Below are 21,217 nucleotides of genomic sequence, written 5' to 3'. Positions count from 1 at the left end.
CCTCTGCCAGAAATGAAATTAAACAGATTGTAACCCAAGATATTTGGTATTTCCAGCTCCTGGCACAGCAGAATTTTGTTGGATTACAATGCAGCTCCACCTCCATTGCTTCTGTGAGTGTCTTCTCTTGGTCATTCCCTTTTTTCCTACTTCTCCTCTCTTGCATTAGCAAACCCTTTGTAACCCATTCATAAAAAGCTGTGGTTTCTGATACCTTCTCTATTCGAACTAGAAAATTATCAAGAAGTTATTATTGTTATTAATTTCACTTTCTATCAACTTGGACTGTAAATGTAGGATGAAGATTTTCATTTTATAATTTTGTATTTAAGCAAAATTAACAAATGAATCTTATATTTGATAGTGCTCACATCTGGTATCCTGATAACCTATTTTCAGTGTGCATGTAATTAAGTTATTTCAGAAAGGTTTTTGCATACATATATACAAACACATCAACTGCTATAAACTGTAATGCATCGTGACAGCACCAGCTAAGTCTAACCAAAACTTTCCACTGGAGCAGGCCTTTTTTGACTTCCCTAAATTTTTTTTTTCAAGACTAAAAATTCTTCCATTCTAATCTCCGTCTTCATGACTGCTGTTATCTGAAAGATTTGAACATAAGCATGCTAATCGCTTCTTGTTAAAAAGAAGAATGCAAAAACACTTGACAACAATAAAAACAATTTTCTCCTTTTAAAAATTCTACACTGTCAGGGATAAAATCTGCGGAATTTGGGTTGCAAAACTGAAACATGATAAGGAAGTAGCTCTTACTTAGATAGAAACTTTAAAAAAAAATAGGAAAGGTGGGACATTCTAGTTAGAAGCATGAAAAGCTCAGTGTATATGCATGCATGAAGTATGCGTATTAAGAAACAAGATTGGTTTAGAAATTATCTTTAAATTTTTTGAGAGCAAAAAGAGACAAGATGTATCGGATGATTTAAAAAGCCACATAGGAGACTTAAAAAAAAAAAAAAGGATGAAAATATGCATTCGTTTCATAAAGTTGCTCATAAAGCTCATGGCTCTACAGAATCACTTCAAGCAAAAGAAAAGCTTCTCCCAGCCTCTTGTTCAGTAACAGACACTATCCTAGTGAGATCACTACCATAATTTCATTTAGATTTCTGTTTTCAGCTGACCATTACAAACTCAGTGGTAGATCCTGGACAAGCTGTCCAAGCTGCAGTCTAGCTGAATGCCAGCCACTACCACCAAAGCTAATGGTTCTGAACAAAGCCCAGCTAAGTTTAATACAGTGCAACCCACAGCCACATCTTTTTCTGAAAAGTCATTTCAGTAGTTAATATTAACAAAATATCCTGTATATAATGGGGCTGACTTTGGCCAATTTATTGGAAAGCATAACACTGAAAAGAAATTGCCTTCAGTTTCCTTCAGTCTGGTTCCCTGATATTCCAGCTATCACAGTATAAAGCCTTTTTGTACATAATCAAACTCCTTCTTAATAGTTCAGAGATTTCTTGAATCTGTACTTCCAATTAGGAGTCTTTATAAAGCTTTATAACTTAATTGTTCTCATGGCTAGAAAGTATATTCTTTGACACTAAAAAGACTGGTGCTTGCACAAAGAGCAAGCATTTGTATTTCCCAGAACTCAAAATATTTGTATAGAAACACTAAACTTGAAGTACATATTAAGTGCTAGCACTCATTTGAGCACTTTTAAGCTTGTGAAATTAGTCAACAGAATAGTCACTTAAGTCAGAAATCTTTAAAGGACTGTTATGGCAGACAACTTATTCAAACAATTAAGGAAAAAAAAAAAAAAAAAGGCAAACCAGGAAAATTACTTTAAAAATTTCTTAAAAGTTACTGACAGGGAAATGATCTCCTGCCCAAGCCAAAGATTTTTAGATCTTTCAGACAGTTGCACAATGCTTAACTTTTCAAGTAAACTAATAGCAAGTATTAATTATTTTGGCTATGATTTTTAAAGTAAATTTTCTGAAGTATCAAATGAGTTCCTAGACTTAAGAAAACATTCCTATACAAACATCACAAGAACATGTTCTTAAAATTCCATATATGCTTAGCTCTTTTGCTGAACAAGGCTATGCAGTTAACTTTGTTGGACAGAAATCTTAAATCTCCAATTAGAAATCTGTTGATGAGGCGATGCTCTAAAGTGTGTTGAAAAGATATCTGTTTTGATTTCCTCCCTCATGTTTCACCCAAACCCACCCTTAATTTCACATTAATATCTCCACAAAGATATCACTCTATTGATTACATTTAGGAAAATGTTCTCCACCAGATATTTCTGCTTCCCCTACCCCCCTGACCCTAAACGTTTTAGTTTCATTTTAATAAAATTATATAGATATATTTAAGATTTTTCTAGGGGTGAAATGCACATTTATTCTGCAGCTTCAAGCTGTAAAAGCAGCTCAAATTCCTATTAATGACAATGACAAATACATTTTTTACCACTTTGAGAAGTTCAGGTTCATACGCACAATTTAAGCATCTTAGATTGAAAAGTTTTGCTTAAAGTACCACAACATCTCCTAAGCCACAGCTGCATGATGATCAATACAAATGCCACAGGCCTACATTCTACGCTTGTTAAATCTCATAATCTCCCAACAGGGTTGAAGCTCTGAGACCCATTCAGAAAAATCACCCAACATAATGTCAGGTAACTCTACAGCTTTTCCTAGCTGGAATTTCTGGTTTCAGTGGTTCTACAGTTTATGGAAATAAAACTAAATAAAAAAGTGATCTTTTTCCTTATCTTTGTCACATTTCTGTTATGAAGTACATTTCCGTTACTGTCAACCATGTGAATAATCTCATCTAATGTGGTTTCTTTTTTTTCTACCATGTTACTGCAGACAGCTCCTTTCTTTGCCTCAAATATTTTTTTTCAGGTTTATTTTACATTTATTGGTGCAGAAAGGTGCCAATGTGACAATGCTGAGGAACTGGAGTCTTCTTTTTAACTAGAAAACTGGCATCCCATATGCAAGAACAGAAGTGAAATTTGTTCATACAATCCAATGCCATCAATATGACAATAACCTACTGTCACTCCAGCAGACCATGTAAACAGGTTTGAGAGGTACTCCTGTGATCCATAGCAAGAAATTGTAGCAGATTGTTTTGGGAACAGGGGCTAGTTCCTGCGCTGGTTTGCTGGAAGTCTTTAGGCAAGCACTTCATGGCACTTTATCTCTGTTCCAACCCTGTTGAGTGGTGATAATGACAACAGTTTCTGACGTAAAAGTATTTCAGCTCTAGATTGGCATGTTATTCTGATGATGGGTCTCTACAATTTGGCATGAAAATGGCAATTAATGCCAACTGTGACACCCTTATTATGCAGGCAACCAAATTACAAAAACTTATCAGAAGAAAAAATCAAATGGGATTTGCTAGAAAGCAAGATTTCAGAGCAGACATGTTCAACAACAACAGCTCAAATTAAGGTTTATTACAATAAAAATGTCTAGCATCAATAAACACAATAACTGATTTCTGTATTGTAACAGGATCTGAAGTAATTAACAACCTGTGTCTGATAGATTTTCCCATTAGGTTAAAATATGGTAAAAAAAAAAAGATTACAAAATAAGACATACTTATATGAAAACCTTTACCTGGCAGCACAAAAATATTAATATAAATAACAAGCACATGTCAAATGAGTATTTCAGTATGAAAGGAAAAGGTGTTCTATATTTTTTGTCAAGTTACTCAGCAAACTGACTCCCTCCAAAGTATATACATATAATTAATATGCTAACTGTATGTCAGAAGGAGCTATCAAAGTTTGGAAGATAATTAGCTGTATGTAAGTCTGCTGTCTTCATTGATACCTAACGTTTCTTCAAACAGAATGCCATAAGGGGACAGAAATTTCTGTGAAGCTATTTCGTAAGGAAATTACCGAAAGAATTTGTTCTGCATGTAGCTAAACTTTTGGATTTATTATCTATTGTTAAATCTGATATTTCATACAGCAAACTGCAATGATTATTTCTGACTGGCCACATGTTTTTTGTTTTTCTTCTTGTACTGGGGGGGTTGATCTTACAAGCTTCTGAGCACTCTGGCCCTGATTCAACAAAGCACTTAAGGATATGAACAGTCGTGTTGACTTCAGTATTTAAGAGTTGCTAATGGATCGGGCCAGAAAGTTTAGTACGCACCACTTACATGATCAAGACACTAATGACCATAAAAACTATAGTTAAAAGATAGCCTTGAACATGTCTTCAATTGTTTTAGACTAACAGAAAGAAGGAAATAGAGCAAAATAAAGTAATTTCCTTTCTGGATCATGTTTCTTGACATTACTGCTCAAAAAATAGGCTATAACAAGGGGTAAAGATTTTATACTTTATATCACAGAACAGGGCAGAATCTGCTCAGGACATCTGAAGTGCATGTTTCAGTATCTACAAGCTTGATTAATTGTTTCTGTGGCAAAATTATAGCAAGATTTTGTGGAGCACTGTATAAATCCTGTGTCAAACAACACACCACCCAGGACAAAAATTATTTACCTCATTGTATAGAATGGTGAAGCTGTTCTACAGCGAATATAAAAGTAACAATGGTAAGTGGTGAAATGTATGATGTTCTGTATAAAGAAGAATATTTTATAATCTCTGAAGCATCCAAATATGTGTACAAAGGCTTCCTGACGAAATGTTCCTGCTTTACCTTCTCCCAGTATGCAATCCCTGATATACCTTTACAAATGCATATCTAACACAACACAGCACTGCTTCCAACCTACCATTCTGGCTGGAGGATGAGCAGCAGCATCTGCTCTGCAGGGTAACCTGCCTGTATTTCCACACCAAGAACTATTATGTACATAGTTGAAATAGAATACAATGAAGTGTTTTTTGCTCTCAGACTTGCATTCATCTGTTTACCAGGCCACTATTCTTCCTCATACCAACACAGTTCTACAGTGTGCAAGTTTCCATAAACACTTTTTCTGCTAAAACTCAGATGCTCGAGAGGTCCTGAAAAATATACAGGGACAGCTTAAATACAAGCAAACCCCAAGTGAATTAATGAAGCAGTGCCATTTACTAATAGTTGCTTCAGTTTTGAGTGATCCACACTGTATTTATTGGACTGTAGTAACAGCATAATTGAAGAACAGTTAGGGAAGGAATACTCCAGCTTACTGCAGAGAAGCAAAACATGATCTCAGTCAGTACTTGATCATAACATATATTGGTTCATGAGCCACTCTATGCTTCTCTGAATCATGGTGGTTCTTGCCAACATTTGCAAGCTGAAGCTAATGATAGGGCAAGAAATAATGATAGAATAACAACTGTTATTTTACTTATGGCAGTTTAGCAAAATGCAAAGTGAGTTATCAGTCTTAGGATATATAGGTAAACACAATTTACCTTCAAGTAATGACGAAATGCTACACTGATGTGCTAACGCATTATGAGCTGCTCTGCACTCTTCCCTGTAAAAACTGTGCTGTTGATGTGTACTTTCTCAGGCATTTTAGGTAAAAAAAAAAAGCAGCTTAGGCTTTTTAACTGCTTGTGCATTGATTCATCCAGAAGGATAGAAAGAATTAAAAAAAATCCAGTGTAAAATGTTTGGTTATTAAATTTCTGGTATTCGTGACACCTCTGAGAAAAAGAACTTTTTAATAATCACCTATTCAAGCAGTATGATTAAAATAAACACCAAACCCCTCAGTTGACATTTAAACTTCATTCCATAAACACTTCCTAACAAGGCAAACAATACTGTTTCCTCCTCTTACGTGGAATATAAGCAGTATTGATTAACTCATAAAGATTTTGTTTCTCATTATGCTATTTAAAATAAACTTTCTTCCTACAGAACACATTCTTTGTATAATACAGTGTTAAGCCTTTCAAAAAATGGTATTAAGAATTAGTGTGTAACTTGAAGACAGGCCTGAGCCACAATATTTGTGCCCACATCTAGACCTAGGAATCCTCAAGGTTTAAAGATGTTTATATTGAGGGATAAATTTGGTATCATTCCTAAACTGGATTACCTCCACCCTCACTCCTTTCCCTCCACACAACATCCTATAAAAAGTGAGTTCAACAATATCTCATTCTGGTTTTCTGTTACAAGGAAATTTGCCTCTTGTAAACTCTAAGCCTCACAATAGCTGCTTGCAGCCTGAACAGAAGCTTCCCACATTACTCCTTTACAGCCAGATTTTCAAAGGTAGCTAAGCATCCAAACCCTGAATTTAATGAAAAAGAAAAAATCCCAAACAAACAAGTCCAAGGCTCACTACGGTCATACATCTGTTGAAAATGTCACTAGGTACTTTTATCATTAACTCTAGCTTTCTGTGTGACTTTGACAAATCTGGATGTTAATTTAGTTGGGGAGGCTATATTGAGAGTAGGTAATCTGCGAGTCCTTCCCAGTTCCAAAGTCGAGATACAGACCCATCTTACTCTACTCCCTTTTCTCCCTTACTCTATGCAAAAGCTGTATGGGTGGGTTTGCATGCATGTACAATGCTCCACGAAGTCCCAAAACTGGACTTGCAGCATGGTAAGCATCATGGCATGTCATATCAGGATGTCGTTTTGCTGAAATGTTATTCATAACATTAATTGCATTAATATGCAGTTTCTAAATCTGCAGTTTAAGATTATGGCTCTACGAGAAAGAATAGAGCAAAACCAAGTTAAATATCTAATAAAATCATGCGTGTACAGATAGGGTGAACAGAGTATGACTGTTTTCTGTGTCTCCAATACAATAATTAGTATTCAAATAAAGCTAGAAGTGGCTTCAAAACAAATAAAAAAAAATATGGTTCTTCCTAAAAGAATCTTAAACTCTTAAAACTCTGGAACTGCATAACTCAGAATGTTTCAAATGCCCCAAACTTATGTGACCCTGACAGGACACTAGATACTATCATGAAAGCAAAATGCACCACAAGTGAATAAAAAAAAAAAAAAAAAAAGAATTCACATTTGGCTCAGGAAATCCCATAAACTAGAAGTTGTCTGAAGGTGGGACAATAATGTGCAGAAGTATCATTACACGTTTGCCCTATTCTTGTCCTGCTTTTGATTTGCTTTTGGCCACTGACAAGAACAGAATACCTGTTGGGATGGATCTTTGGTCTAGACTACTACATATATTTTTATATTCAGCTTATTGCCCCAGGAGTAAAAGCAACTGGTGTTTAAGAACTCATTCATCAGCTGCATACATGTGACATCTTTAAATTTAGATTATAATTTCAGTGTCAGATACCCTTTTTTGGTGTCTTTCCCTCCACCTCCTGCTACTCATTCAAAGAGATCAGGTTCCTTCCCTGTCTGTAGTGTTTGTGGCCACCTTATAAACTAGGCTAATTAAACAATACAAGCTAAAAAGAAGCACGTGGAGGGAAAATGACCCAATTTACAAGAGGACACTGATTAGTTTAAACCACCATCACCACGAGCATGATGACTCCCTGCTGATAATTGAACTTCCCCTGGATCATAAGCTAACCATTTTACTTCAGAACTTAGGCATGCTAAGAGAACACTCATGAGCAGTTATTACCCCACACTTGATGAAAGGTATCTTCCTAAACTGTAGCACCTCAGTGTGTTGTTACTCACAGTAGGACTGGTAGGATTGTTCCAGGTATGACAGCATAAGCATATAAGACAAAACTTTGAATATGACCTAGTGATACAGTTTGGGAAAAGGAGGGGATGAATTTGATGGTAAAAAGCTTGTCTTTCTCAGTTATTCAGACTGCCTACCAACAGACATTGCCATTGACAATCTTACTGACTGTATATGTATGTATATATATAAAGTTCTGTATTTTTTGTTAAAATAATTGATTTTATGAGTTGTGGTAGTACTCAAGAAGTAATAAGAAATGTTGAAAATTTTGTACTGGGTAGACAGGTATTTTTGAAGGTACATAAAGATACTGGCATTGAAAACATTATTTTTTCCTGAAGAATTACAAATCAGATAAGATTTTATTTATTAGTTGGACAGTTAATTTTTTTCAGTGCCTTGAAGTGAGTTAAGTCTTGATAAATGAATTTGCAATGCAATATTGAATGTGTCTTTGCAGTTGGACCACAGGTACTCATCGCACATAAGGATGGTCTATCTTTGAATTGCACTCATGGACCAGGTAATTTGCATTTACACTTCTATTTGATCTTTTAATGCAAGTTCAAAAAAAATGAAGCTTAAATTTGTAGTCAGTTATTAAGCTTAAAAAGAATACTACTTTTAAATGCATATATTAAGTCATATTAAATACACTTTCACAATTACAAAAGGTATTCTGGAGTATGATTCGTATCATACTGAGGGCTTGTGAACAGCACACTCTATGTAAATTTTAAAATGAAGCAGTAAGTGGATCAACTATACAAAGTGTTAGAACCAGTCTGATCACTGTGCTGGACCAAACCAGCCCAGTACAGCCACAATCTACTTTCAGCAGACATCAGTGGGCACGTGTTAAGCAAAATCATTCTTCTGTGCTGTCTGAGCTCTGGGATCACAGTAGGTAGTTCTGATTTGGCTTGTGATACTTGATTTCCCAGCACACTTTGAATCCGTTTCAATTACATTCCTGGGACTAATTGCTGGACAGCCTTGCTTCTAAGCCTCTCATACCAAGAGCTTTAATCATCTACCCTGAAAGGTATGGAGGTTTAGAGCAAGTGAAAGGAAGCCAGTAACAGTTTTCTGTTGTGCCTGTGAAAACATGAAGAAACACAGTAAACTGCGTCCTTGAAAAGACTACCCAGTATTGTCCCATTTGCAGGGGAGTTGCCACTGAGATTGCCTCTACTGTAAATGTGATTTTAAAACTTAATTATTTGTCCCACTAATCAATTGCATACCATTTGAGAAGTTGCATACTACCTGCTCTGCCAAATTGTATTAATTGTTGTTGATGTGTTTATGTCAGCCACCAGAAACATTTTAAGCATTGTTAGCACTTCACATTTGGACATGAAGCAAATGCAAACCAAATAGTCCAAGTCCCCTAATCAGTTTATAAAATATAACAAATATAACTGGAGATGTTCCCCTTTTCATTTTCTCCAGGCAGGAAAAAGGCAAAGACATTTTTCTTGGCACTACGTTAGGCCTATATGAGACAAAGTTAGGGAAGAGTAGGAATCACACAGGGATACTTCTGACAGGATATTCTTTTAACTCTGGAATAATTTCCCATGACAGTTAAAGCTGACAGCATTACCTAACCCATGCAGGATGCTGGAGAACCCTACAGGATACAGGCATCTGAGTCAGCTGTAGCACACATGGAAAAGCAAATTATGCAATGTCTACTGGTGAAATTCTAAAGAGGTGATCTAGTCAGATTCCTGTGCTGGGGGCCAGCTTTACTAATTAAATCTCTAAATACATGTGCACATTATGCATACCCACACAATCAATCCCTGCTGAGCCAATGTCTCTGTATTCACGTGGAAGTATGAGGGCAATACATTGGTGTAGAGTTTGTTGTAATTACCAGTGAGGTCTTCTTGTTGAAAGAACCATCTGGACCAAAGTGATACCTTCAAGTACAAATATTTTCCTAGTTACATATCTACAATTAGAAAATGGCCAGCTGCTCAAACACTGAACTTCCTAGTACAACAGTTAGTATCAAACTAAGTATTATATTAGCTTTAAGCAACTACTGCTGAATTCTTTACAATAACAGCTAGAAACTCAAACTAGTATTGAAGGGTTTCATTAGCTTCAATGGCCCTAGTTCCATGAGAAAGAACTATTGGATAACATGGCGAAAGCTTTCAATTTTAAAACCTGTCATATGCAATACCTTATTGCAAACAAAGAGTCACCACAGTCACTTCATTTATCTCCATGAACTAAGTGTAAGTTAATTTTGTTTTCCTAAGATCTGGTTTTAAAAGCATTCATGGCAGCTTTCTGTTTGCTTTGCCTTGGCTTGCATTTTATTCTTCCCTGTAATTTAATTCATTATTCTTGTTTGGTTGATTTATCAGACAATGGAGGATTCTTTGCCTCTCCCTGCCCTAAGTATTCTTTTTTTTTTTCTGCTTTAGCATTTACCAGAAACACAAAGAAAGAAGTCTGAAGCCAACTCTTAATGCATTTTAAATATTTGTCCTTTTAAGCAAAACCAAGGGGCATATATATTGATTTTAAATATCCAGAAGTACTTTAAATGTTTAATTTAAACAGGGGGATGTAAATGCACACAGACTTCATTCAAAGAAAAGGAAACTAAAGCTTTACTTAAGCAATAACAGACATGAAGAAAATGGCAGTGGAGGCAGAGTAATGGGTCAGAAAATATCACTGTAACTTGTTGTTTTGGAAAGAAATCATTACATCAAATTACATTCTATTATTTTAATGTATTATAATTATTGCAGCAAGTGATGAGAATAGATGAAGTGAGTTCATAAAGATTTTTTTTTCTCCTTCTATCTATAGGAAATACTTTATTTTCATACACAAATTTGCAGCAACTTGAAAGCTTTTCAGCTGAAGTCTGAAACCTCAGCTCTCTACTTCCCAAACCACTGAGGCACAGAAGAAACAGAATAATCTTTTTATTTTCACACTTTCAGTCTTGATTATTGCACAAGATACTGAGGATCTTAATTATCCTAAGTAGCTAATCTTTTTAAGCAGAGGGTTCAGAGTGCATCCATTCTTGGTAATGGATGGTACTCTGTGACTCCAGCACCAAGGAGTTAAAAGTGATTTAAGCTGATTCCACTATAAGACACAAATAGCACATAATTTCTAATTTCATATGGTCGCGATGGCCAAAATATCTGGCCACGAGCAAGTTCTTCTTTTCATTTACAGAAGTGGGATTCATGCTGTTTTAAGGAATGTACCGTGTTTCTCTAATCCCAGGCCTAAGTCAGAGGCAGCAAGTGAAAGACATTTTCTTCTTTCAGAAAAAAGCTATTGTATTCATATAATTGTGATATGCTTTTGCAATGACTGTCTAGCAAAATTATGTGCATTTGCTAAGCACCTTGTACTGCCTGAAGTGTGGAGTTATTTTTGCTAGCATACATCCTGAAGTAAAGTTATTATTGCCGTCACACTCAAGCATTCAAACTGAAAGATTGTTTCAAAAAGAAATTTATTTTAATGTAAAGTCCAGATCCTACATTCCATTTATGCTTCACGCTTACTGAAACTAATGGGACTTAAGAAAGAACACCTGAGGAACAGGCCTAGGTAAGTCTTTTCTGCTACCAAACTGTGGCACATTATGATGCATATATATGGAAATAGGATCTTCCATCTACTTACTCAGACTTTAACTCAAACACTGTTTTCAGTTTCTGATTTCTAGTTAGCAATCACTTCTTTAATGTATAATAAAGCCAGTTCAGTAATAGCTTGCAACACCCCCTCTGTTGCAGTTCTTGCACACAACAGAGGTCTGATGAATTCTATTCAGAGGAATAATATAAACAAAGCAGCTTCAGCTCTGATGTTATCACTGTATTCTTTCACTGGCTTCCTAGAGGCACATTTCCAAATGACAATGGGAACACATCTTCTCAAAGTAATGGCAGAACTATCTTTGAATGTTAAGAGATATGACTGTGCTTTCTCGAAATACTAAAGTACATTGCAATCTATTTAGGTGGCCTCTGCAGACTAGTATTCATAAAGAACAAATGCCCTGTCATTCAGAGAACAGTTAACAACATCTGTGATAAGGCCTTACAGATAGGACTGAACAACTTGGTTTAACTTCAGAGTTAGCTCTGCTTTGAGCAGATGGTTGGAACAGCTGACCTCCAGAAGTCCCTTCCAACCCATTTAAATTATTCTGTGATCCTGATCTATTTTGTCCTTTTTAGACTGAGTAAAATGGTTCAAATTCAATTTCTCAGCTAACAAAGGGACCAATGAAAATAAAGAAATAACCTAAAACAACCTTAGAAGCATGTTTATGTTTTTTTAAGTGGTATAAAAAATCCACACAGGTCCTTCCTTCTGTTTGTTTCTGTAATCTGTGGTGTGCTGTGATGCTACAATGTTGGGAGGCAGTACAAAACTATTCTATAAGGCCATCTTGGTTTGGGATAAAATAAAATAATTAAAATAAAAATTCTCTGGCCTTCAAAGAATGGTATGAGCACTGAATTGAGGAGTACAACAGAAATTCTGAGCAGCTATTATTATAGCAAATAAATAAAACTATTCTAACTAAATGAAAGACTGCTATTTAAGTAGCTGTTAAAGTTTTCATTTCAGCGAAAGAAACTCCCTATCAACATAACATACTGGCTTAAATGTCTTCATCTTAAAAAAAATTTAAAATGTATATAACGTATGTATTTCAGTACCACTGCAACCATATCTTGTTAGGACCATGAAGTCTATCACAGAAAGTAAAAAAAAAATCTTGAAAATCAAACCAAACAAAGCAAAGATTGCTACAACCAATTGAAATTTTGCTCAATTTACAAATGTCCAACATGTTCAAGCTTGCAAATTTTATTTCTTCAATTATTTGTTTACGTTACCTCTTACCATTATCAACATACTTATTTCACATGGTTTCACAACAGTTCTTTAATCTTTATTTGTTTTAAATCACACACCCTGATTTAGGACTATAGAATATCTGTGTTCCACAACCAAACAAGTGCTGGTTTTAATGGCAAGAAAACATAATAGCAGCAATCAACAGGGACTCCTGGTTTCACCCACCATGTAGGAGACAAAGAGGACAATTCTCTGTCAGGAAGGATGTGAACTCTGACTGCCCATCTGCAATGAAAATAGCTTAGACATCAGGCAATTGATGAAGGTAAATTTTCTCTCATTATTTTCTATTGCAGTTTCTGCACTCTTAGACTTCTTATTAACTCCCTAAACATGACAAGACAGTGCAGTTCATAAAGCAGAAAGATGTGTGGGTACATCTCCCAACACAGCTGGCTCCAGTAACTGCTGTCTTTCATAAAGACAGGACACAGCCAATATGCTTCTCCTGCTGTGTTCCTTGCACGGTAAAACAGACTTGCTCTGCAGTAAATTGTCACTAGTAAATTTACAGTCAGCATCTCATCTATGTACTGCATAACCTCCAAACTCCTTTAAGATGCTGCTAGCTTCTCAGGAGCAGGTAACTGGCTATATTTCAGTTCCACATGAGGTAATGGTTCCTGCTGAGTTACTCGGAACATATGCTGTCACTCAGAACTCTATTTCCTTTTAAGAAAAGAAAGGAAAAATGCCTGAAAACCTGCTATATTCTGCCCCTCTTCACAAACCCTTGCCATCGCTGTTCATTTTGTGAGAAAAATGAAGGTGTCTTCTGTGTGTCTGGGGCATATACCTAAACACCACAGTGCATGTGACAGAGCTTGCTCCCAGCACATGATGAAGATGGACCTCTGGGTGTCTCCCTTATATAGCTGGATGTACAGAGATTCACAAAAGATGAGTCAGCTGTACAGTCAGTTACTCAAGAACAAAACTAATCCAACCTTGGCACAAGGTGACAGCATGTAAATCCATGCAATTTCTAACAGGTCTGTGCCGTATCTGTCTTTGAAGATCTCCAATTGTGGAGATTATACCACTTCCAAACACTTTTATTTCCAAACTATGAGCCACTATGAGAATGCTGATTACTTTACTTCTTTTTATTGGCATCTATAGCCTTTAATACAAATATTACCTCCAGGTATGTAACACAGGGTAGTATTCAGCTCCAGATTTTTATGTCAATATTTAGGTATCTATGACACAATGTCTCCTTATAAGCTCAATATCTAAGCTATCATTATAATTGGTTGACATCTAGCTCCAGGCATCTTCTCTGGAACAGGAATATTGCTGTACTGGTTGTGATTCTTTTTTCCATTAATTTTGGAAAACTATTAATAAGGTGCATTTCACTAGGGGTGCTGGCATTTTGGTCATAGGACGCGCAATCTTTCTTCTGCAAACAGGCTGGAAAGGAAAGAGCTGCAGCTGGATCAATTGTTGTACTGGGCTGAATTTTGCTTGCAGAGTGTGAGTTGTACAACCTTATGCAGTGGGAGTGATCACAGTCTCCTCATCTTTGAATCCTGCTCCTCATTTTTTTAAGTTCAGTCTGCTGCGAATTGAACCTGAGTTCACAGAGAGATGCCAGGTGTCTCTAAGCCTTCCACAAATGAGTTGTCTAGGCTCCCTTCTGCACTCAGTAAGGAAGAGAGGCATCTCCAGGGAATGATTCTGCTGCTGAGTGAGACGAATTGCTTCTGAAGTCACCTGCTTTTCTTTTCTGATATAAAAGGAGCTTGGACAATGAGTTGTATCTCACTTGCAGAAAGCTAAAGCTTAAGGTGATTAGTTCAAAGCTCAGAATATGTAAATCTCACTTTGGATAATCAAAGCTGTATTTTTTAAGTAAGCTTAGTATTCATAATAAAAAATGCCTCAACTTTTATTTAAACCTTAAATTATTCCAGCTTTTCATGAAGTCAGGCAAATATGAGATATAGTGAGGAAAGCTAGAAAAAATGAAAACTAGCACAGCCAAGATGGTGACAAACATTTAAAATGTGTAAGTAGTCAGGCTGAGCTGAAGCTTGCAGATTTTACGGAGGAATAAGAATTTTATGATTCTATGAGTATCCATCTTATAGGCCTTTATTTCAAAGACAAAAATTAAGTGGGTTTTATACATGTGCTACTGCTACACACGTAGATTGGTCCAAGTTAAAACACTAACAGTGTCAGCACATTTTCAAATAACATTGTATGAATCTGTCATGGCTAATCTGGAGCAATGTGTAACAACCTATATGCTCCTAAAAGGCATGAAAGGAAAATCCCTTTTTTCATTTCTTATTCTGATTAGACACTTAGAATTCATTGCATTTTCCTTTAGACTGGAAAACTTAAACATAAAATTGTTGTTAGATTTTCCTGAAAAACAAGAGGGTGAATGCAGCCTAGCAAAAAAACAACTTACAGATTTTTCCAGTGGTTGTGGCCCATTATTCATCCTTTTGTAATTCAAGATGACTGATAAAGTTTAGCATAAAGCCTATCATGGCCCTAATATAAGCCACTATAGCTTGAAATTTTGTGGTTTGAACTCCAGTTTAGTGACTCAAGTGACACTGTAGTGTCATTAGATGAAATTTTGCCTGAGAACTGTACGTGCTTGAGACCCTCCGACCACACTTCCAGGGAGACTATACTCATAGCCACAAAAGCTCCTTGGAACATTAGACCAAGTTTGGCTTCCTATTGAAAATTTTACTGAAGCAATTTCTACTGAAATAAAAATTATCTCAGTTGTGACAAGATTCAGTGTCCCAATGTGACTGACTGTAATTTTAGAATAGCTAATTCATGTAATTTCCTTCTGCGAGACATTTACACAGGCAACACAAAGGGAGATCAATGTTTCATTCTAACATGAAGGTGAAAGGATGGAAGTATTGGTGTAGGATTTAACTTTGAATTATTGTATGAGGCTCATCATATTATGGTAATGTTCTACAACTCTGATGCTGTTGATGAAAGTTCCTCAGAAAAAACAGTAAAACAAAAATTTGACAAACCTGTCTTCTTCCAGTATACTTTGACCTGAAGTTGATTGTCCTGATAGAAAGGACTTCCAATTTTAAGAAAACGAGTGAGTTTTCTTCTTTGAAAGGTTGGGTAAGGATCTACCAGTCCTTTCTGGGGTTTCCCAGCAGAAGATGTTCGTTCCTCTGCAATACACAGAACAATCAGGAAATTATTTATGTGCTGTATAATGACTATGTGAACAGTGCTGCAATTCAGAAAATTATACTATCTTTAATCCAAATGATCTTATTTCAGTATCTTACCCAAATGAAATTAACACAAATAACAAGTTGTCCATAATGGTTGAAAAGCATATAATTTGTTTGAAATTCAGTCAGAAAATATTTTAGACAGAGAGAGAAAAAGAGAAATATAATTTAGTATGCAAATGCTCTGTAAATTTTCAAAGGAATCATAGGGAAAGGGAGTGTATTTATATCCCCAAGAACTAGAAATGTTAACACACTGACTCTTTAAATAGGCGTAGTATCTGGATAATCATTCACGGCCTTTATATTTGTGCAGTGTTTGAATATACACAAAACCCAAGGACAGCATTGTGTGTAACCCACAGAGTGCCACATGTGGTTATTACATCAAAGTAAACACAGTCCTTTGGTATGCTACATAGAACACTGTGGTCAGATTAAAGATCTTTCTTGCCCGCTTTCCTGTTTCCAACAGTGAACACTGAATGCTTAGGAAAACACTGTAAGAGCAAAATTAACTTGGAGCAATCCCCTTGGGTGTTATGTGTCTAGCTTCCAACAACCAACGGTAATGGGATGTCCTTCATCAAGAATTTCATTTAGCAACAGTTTAGCAACAGTTAGCAGGGTTGACAATATTTATAGATCTTTCCAGTTGAAAAGGCAGCAATGCTCACTCAAACTGCATTTTCATTGCACACATGCAAAAACATCCATTCCAAATCAGAGAACAGTATTTGCATCAGATTTTAAAAAGCTGTATTTAATTCAATATTATACATAAATGAAAAATAAAGATTTCAATAATAAGGAAGTGGAAAATTATTAATTACATACTTGAGAGAAAGATGGTAAGATTCAAGTTTCAGTAATTATCATGAGTAACATGTAAACTTGAATATTTTGCCCTACATATAGCTTCAGCTGAAACCCACTTGCTTTTTGGTCAAATCTTACTTTCTTAATCCTTTTCTTAAACTGATACAATTTTACATTTTCTTTGCTAGTTTTAAATTAAAGCAAAACTACCAAACTTAAGAAAATGATTAAATTATTTTTCAAGGTAACCATAACGTTTATACTACCTGAAAGGAAATAAAAAAAAGTGATAGAGAGAAGTAGACTTAAATCTACTTGGTATACCTCAATTGAAAGGATTTTAATTTTACTAAGTGTCTGCTTTTATGTTCTCTGTCTGCTCCACTTCCAGAAAAACCAGGACACAGATTTAGAGTATCTCTATGTAAAGATCAAGAAAGTCAGTCTTGCTACATTTCCCAGAAGCAAAGCTTACAAATACAGTGAGGCAATGCATTTCTGAGTGTGGGGAAATGAAATGCCAGAGGGCCAGGGTCAAAGCCCACAGAGGTCTGTAGGACTAAATTACTTCAGTGGGTTATGGACTATTTTTTATTCTGACAATAGGAAAAGGCACCGAAAAAACCCAGAGCTTAATTCCACAGAGAGCAGAAAACTGACAGAGGGACTTCAACAAAATTAGCATGTTGCTTCTGGAGCTACTTCCCAAAGGCCACGGAAGTCCCCAGATAAAGACAGGCCATGAATGTCATGTCCTAGATAATATTCAGGCAACATTTTCCTTTTTCTTTTTCACATTTCTCCATCTGCTTCTGAGCACTCTCAAAAGTACCTCAAGCAGAACTGGCTCTGTTCCTAACTAACTTCAGTGAGATTCAGAAGCTGAATTTGCATCTCCTACAGGAGCAGGTTTTTTTCTTTTCTATGTAAGCTATAATTTAGCCATTTTAAAAAAAATTGTCCAAAGAGGTCTAAATACACTTCTCAACAGAGTGCTCTATCCACTAAAATGTGTGATATTAGTGCTCAGGCACTAAGAAAATACTGCTCATTAACTGAATGTATGTTCACAACTTGAACATTACAGTCAAATACTTTTGAGTATATGAGAAAATAAAAATATTACTCTTAGTACAGTATTACGTTAGTTTAAAAAACAATACAACAATTAATAAACCTTTTGGTCCAAGAAGGTCACCACAGCAAAATGAAATAAAGCACAAGGCATTGGAAAGTCCATAATGAAGAAACCCCAAAGGCACATATGAGGTACAGGGTAAATGAACTCCATTTGGACATTAGGAGATAGCAGACTTTCACAGTAACTGCTGATGGACTGTTTTCTGAAGTAAAACAACCAAGAAGAGGGCAAATTATTCAAGCAAAATCATGAAAGGAATTTAAATCTAGCTGTGACAATGACAGGAAATAGGTGCCACTGGAGTAGACCTAAGATGATGAAACCACCAAAAGCATGTATGAGCTACAGGGTAAATGAACTCCATTTGGTAGAGGATACAACCTTTAGTAGAGGGAAAAGTGAAACAAAAATCTCTCCCAATACAAACCAACTGGTGATACAGACTATGAGAGACAGAACATTAGTGAGGCCATGGAGAGAGCTGATACTACCAGCAAAAGGGTTTCTCACAGTAAGTGCAGAATGGTATAGAAAAATGACAGTCCAATATCAGTTACCTTCAGTTTAGAGGGTTTTTGTTATATGGAAAGTCTTTATTTACTCTCATGTTTAAATACTATGATGAAGAAACCTAATGTCAGGACTATCAATAAAGCCTGACAAACATCAGTTGATTAATTATCCCTGCTGCCAAGAGGGGAAAGTTTATAAAACTATTCTCACAGTAAAATGAGAGAAGAAGTTCAACAGCTTGCCCAATGTCACTTTGGCTAGGTGTGTATAATGGCACCCAGAACTTCCTCCAAGTCACCAGGACACAGCCCAGCCTCAGACCCAGGTAAAATCCAGGCACCAGCCTTCTTCTGTGGTTGGATGTAAACTCAACTCAGTTGCATGTCCTTTCTCAGAGCTGTAATGTGATATGGTGAAATGCCATTCAAGATGACTGGACTGAAAACTAAACACCCTGAAGTTTAGCACTGAGATCCAGAACTTCACAGAAACTTCTAATCAGAAGAGAAAACAAAACAAAACAAAATAGGAGAAGGAAGGATGGTAAAAAAAAAACAAAGAAAAAAAATTTTTCTTTTTTTTTTATTTGAGAAATCATTATATAAAACATTCAAATTCCAGAAAAAGAATAGATAAAGCATTCAGGTGTTTGAATACAATTACTCACTATTATTCCTGGTATCCTGAGTTGTACTAAAATGGAGAGAAACCTTAGCACTTTTTAGGCGTATCTGGCCCCAGCGTGTTACTGCCTGCAGTTCTACATTGTAGTTGCTGTTGGGTTGAAGTCCCTCCAGGACCACATAATTTTGGGCCTATAATGGAATACAAATACAAAGCAGTTATAGTATTACTGAAACAGGCACTTAATAAAAGCAGGCCTGTTATGTTAGGCACGCTACTTTTTTGAAATTAGAAAATAAACTCATGTATGAATTTCAACAGAGCAAAATTTCCCTTCTTTAAAACGCATTTTATTAGGCTCTGATTTTCTGTGTAATTTTTAAAATACTACCCTTCCTGATGTTTACATAATTTTGGTAATTCCTTGGCAAATACAGACACCTATTGTATATGAAAAAAATAAAGGTTTTTTTTCTACATAACATTATTGTTTTTCTTCTGCTAAAATTATTTTAGCCAAAGAAATTTAAAATGTTTATTCCCCAGTTTCTGTGTTAGCAAACAAATTCGAAACTGTTTGTAGACAGCCAATCTGCAGACAGCTAATATCCAACATTCACTACATTTTTCAACATATTCTATTTATTTCAACCATTCAACTTCATGCTCCAGAAAAAAAATTACAGTGAGACAGGAGTAATACGAAATATATTCTAAGAGCCTATCTTTTCTCTAAAATATGCTCTGGATCTTCTAGATTTCCCTATAGTCAAGGTCAGAACTTGGTTCCAATTACCGTAATGTTGTATATTGGATCTATTGTAACATATTTATAGGTAGGGTGTACCCTATGCAAAATGCCAACACAAAATTAAAGACCCAGCTCAATCTTAAAATTCTTTGGGTTTTGTTATTTAAGGACCAGCTTGTGAAGAAAAAGCTCCCGTACACCTTTAGGCTGTAGCCTCCGTCGTGAAGATCTCCAGCCAATGGCAGCTTTTCAAAGAAACACAAACTTTTCTACATAGCACAGGCCAACTCTACTCCTGTCTTGCCGAAGTGGTATTTTAAGAGTACAACAAAGAACTAACTTTCTTTTCTATGCGTATTTACTCACACAAGTTCAGCACACAGCTTTCATTACCTTTATTTCTCGGAGGGTTTGGTGACTGAGGGATAGAGGGAACTACAACCTTTCAGCTGCCATTCATCACATTGAAGGTGGGCAGCCATAGCCAAAACACAGAGTTAACATAGACCTGGGACCAAATTCTCATAATACACTTATTAAAAACATTGAGAATTAAGTTCAGGCCTGTAATCTGCAAATTATTTAACTTTTTTTTACTTTAAAACAATATGCAATATGCCTAGGGATATCACAACAAATAATTTTCCAGTAAAGCAGTATTTGATACATCATTCAAAAAACTCATAGGAGCTGGCTGCTATGGAAATATGTCATATCTGTGGTACAGAAGCTTATCTGAAGAGTTTTCAGTTGTTTGGTTTTTTTCCCTTGGACCTATACTGACTATTTAATGGTTACTCTGTATCACAGTGTCACAAGTCTTACATACATAGTGAAAAGACAATGTGACAGATGATGTTAGCTTTTTAAATAAAACAAAGCACTGTATCTTTAAGAGACACTAAAAAATAAGCCTGAATTTAGAGGACAAATAGCATTTAACTTTCTATTCTTTCCTGCAAAATCTAATAGCAGTTGCCTGCATTTTAAGGCGGAAGTCTACTCCTCTCCCTGAGTTCAGTGAAAGACAGGGACTGGGAGATCAAAACTGTGTATGGGGTTGGTGATATTAAAAATTAAGACCACTAGCTTACCAGCTGCTGAAATCATTGTGATTTCTCACATATTTTATACTTACACTCTATTTTGTGCCAAAAATAAGCCATACTTCTGTCTCATTTACTATTTTTTTTCTTACCCCATCAGTAATCTTCCTTCTCTTTTTTTTGGCTGAGATTACATATTTGCTGTATGTCCAGCTCCAGAAGACTTTGTAGTGGTGCACTGGGATATCAGGCTCTTCTGGAAGATCCCAAGTAATCATTACATTTACACTCCCATCATTGTTTGCACTGATATTGGCAATTCTGATATTAGATGGAGGTGGTGGAGCAGAGGGATCTAGAATTTAAAGCAAATGAAAATATTCTAAAGTAAAGATCATCTTCAGTAAGGTAAAGATCGTCTTCATTTTATGTATTTACCAGGCATACATGAGCTGGATTAAACATTCTCAATACACTGAAGAAAACCGAGGCAAAAATT

The 21,217-nt window shown here is 35.9% G+C and overlaps 1 protein-coding gene across 1 annotated transcript in view; it reads right to left on the bottom strand.

The window, feature by feature from the left end:
* The window catches only part of ANOS1 (anosmin 1), a gene marked incomplete at both ends in the record, with an annotated part of 135,291 nt that overhangs the window by 9,335 nt on the left and 104,739 nt on the right, over positions 1-21,217 (bottom strand). The window contains 3 exons of the mRNA XM_080614071.1: positions 15,606-15,758; positions 18,965-19,112; positions 20,871-21,073. Of these exons, the coding sequence (XP_080470197.1) occupies positions 15,606-15,758; positions 18,965-19,112; positions 20,871-21,073 (504 nt within the window). The remainder of the gene's footprint in view (positions 1-15,605; positions 15,759-18,964; positions 19,113-20,870; positions 21,074-21,217) is intronic.

Source organism: Psittacula echo (genome assembly GCF_963264785.1).
Source record: "Psittacula echo genome assembly, chromosome: 3".
Taxonomy (NCBI): Eukaryota; Metazoa; Chordata; class Aves; order Psittaciformes; family Psittacidae; genus Psittacula; species Psittacula echo.
The sequence above is the reverse complement of the archived record's forward strand: the minus strand, read 5'-3'. Positions and strand labels throughout refer to the sequence as shown.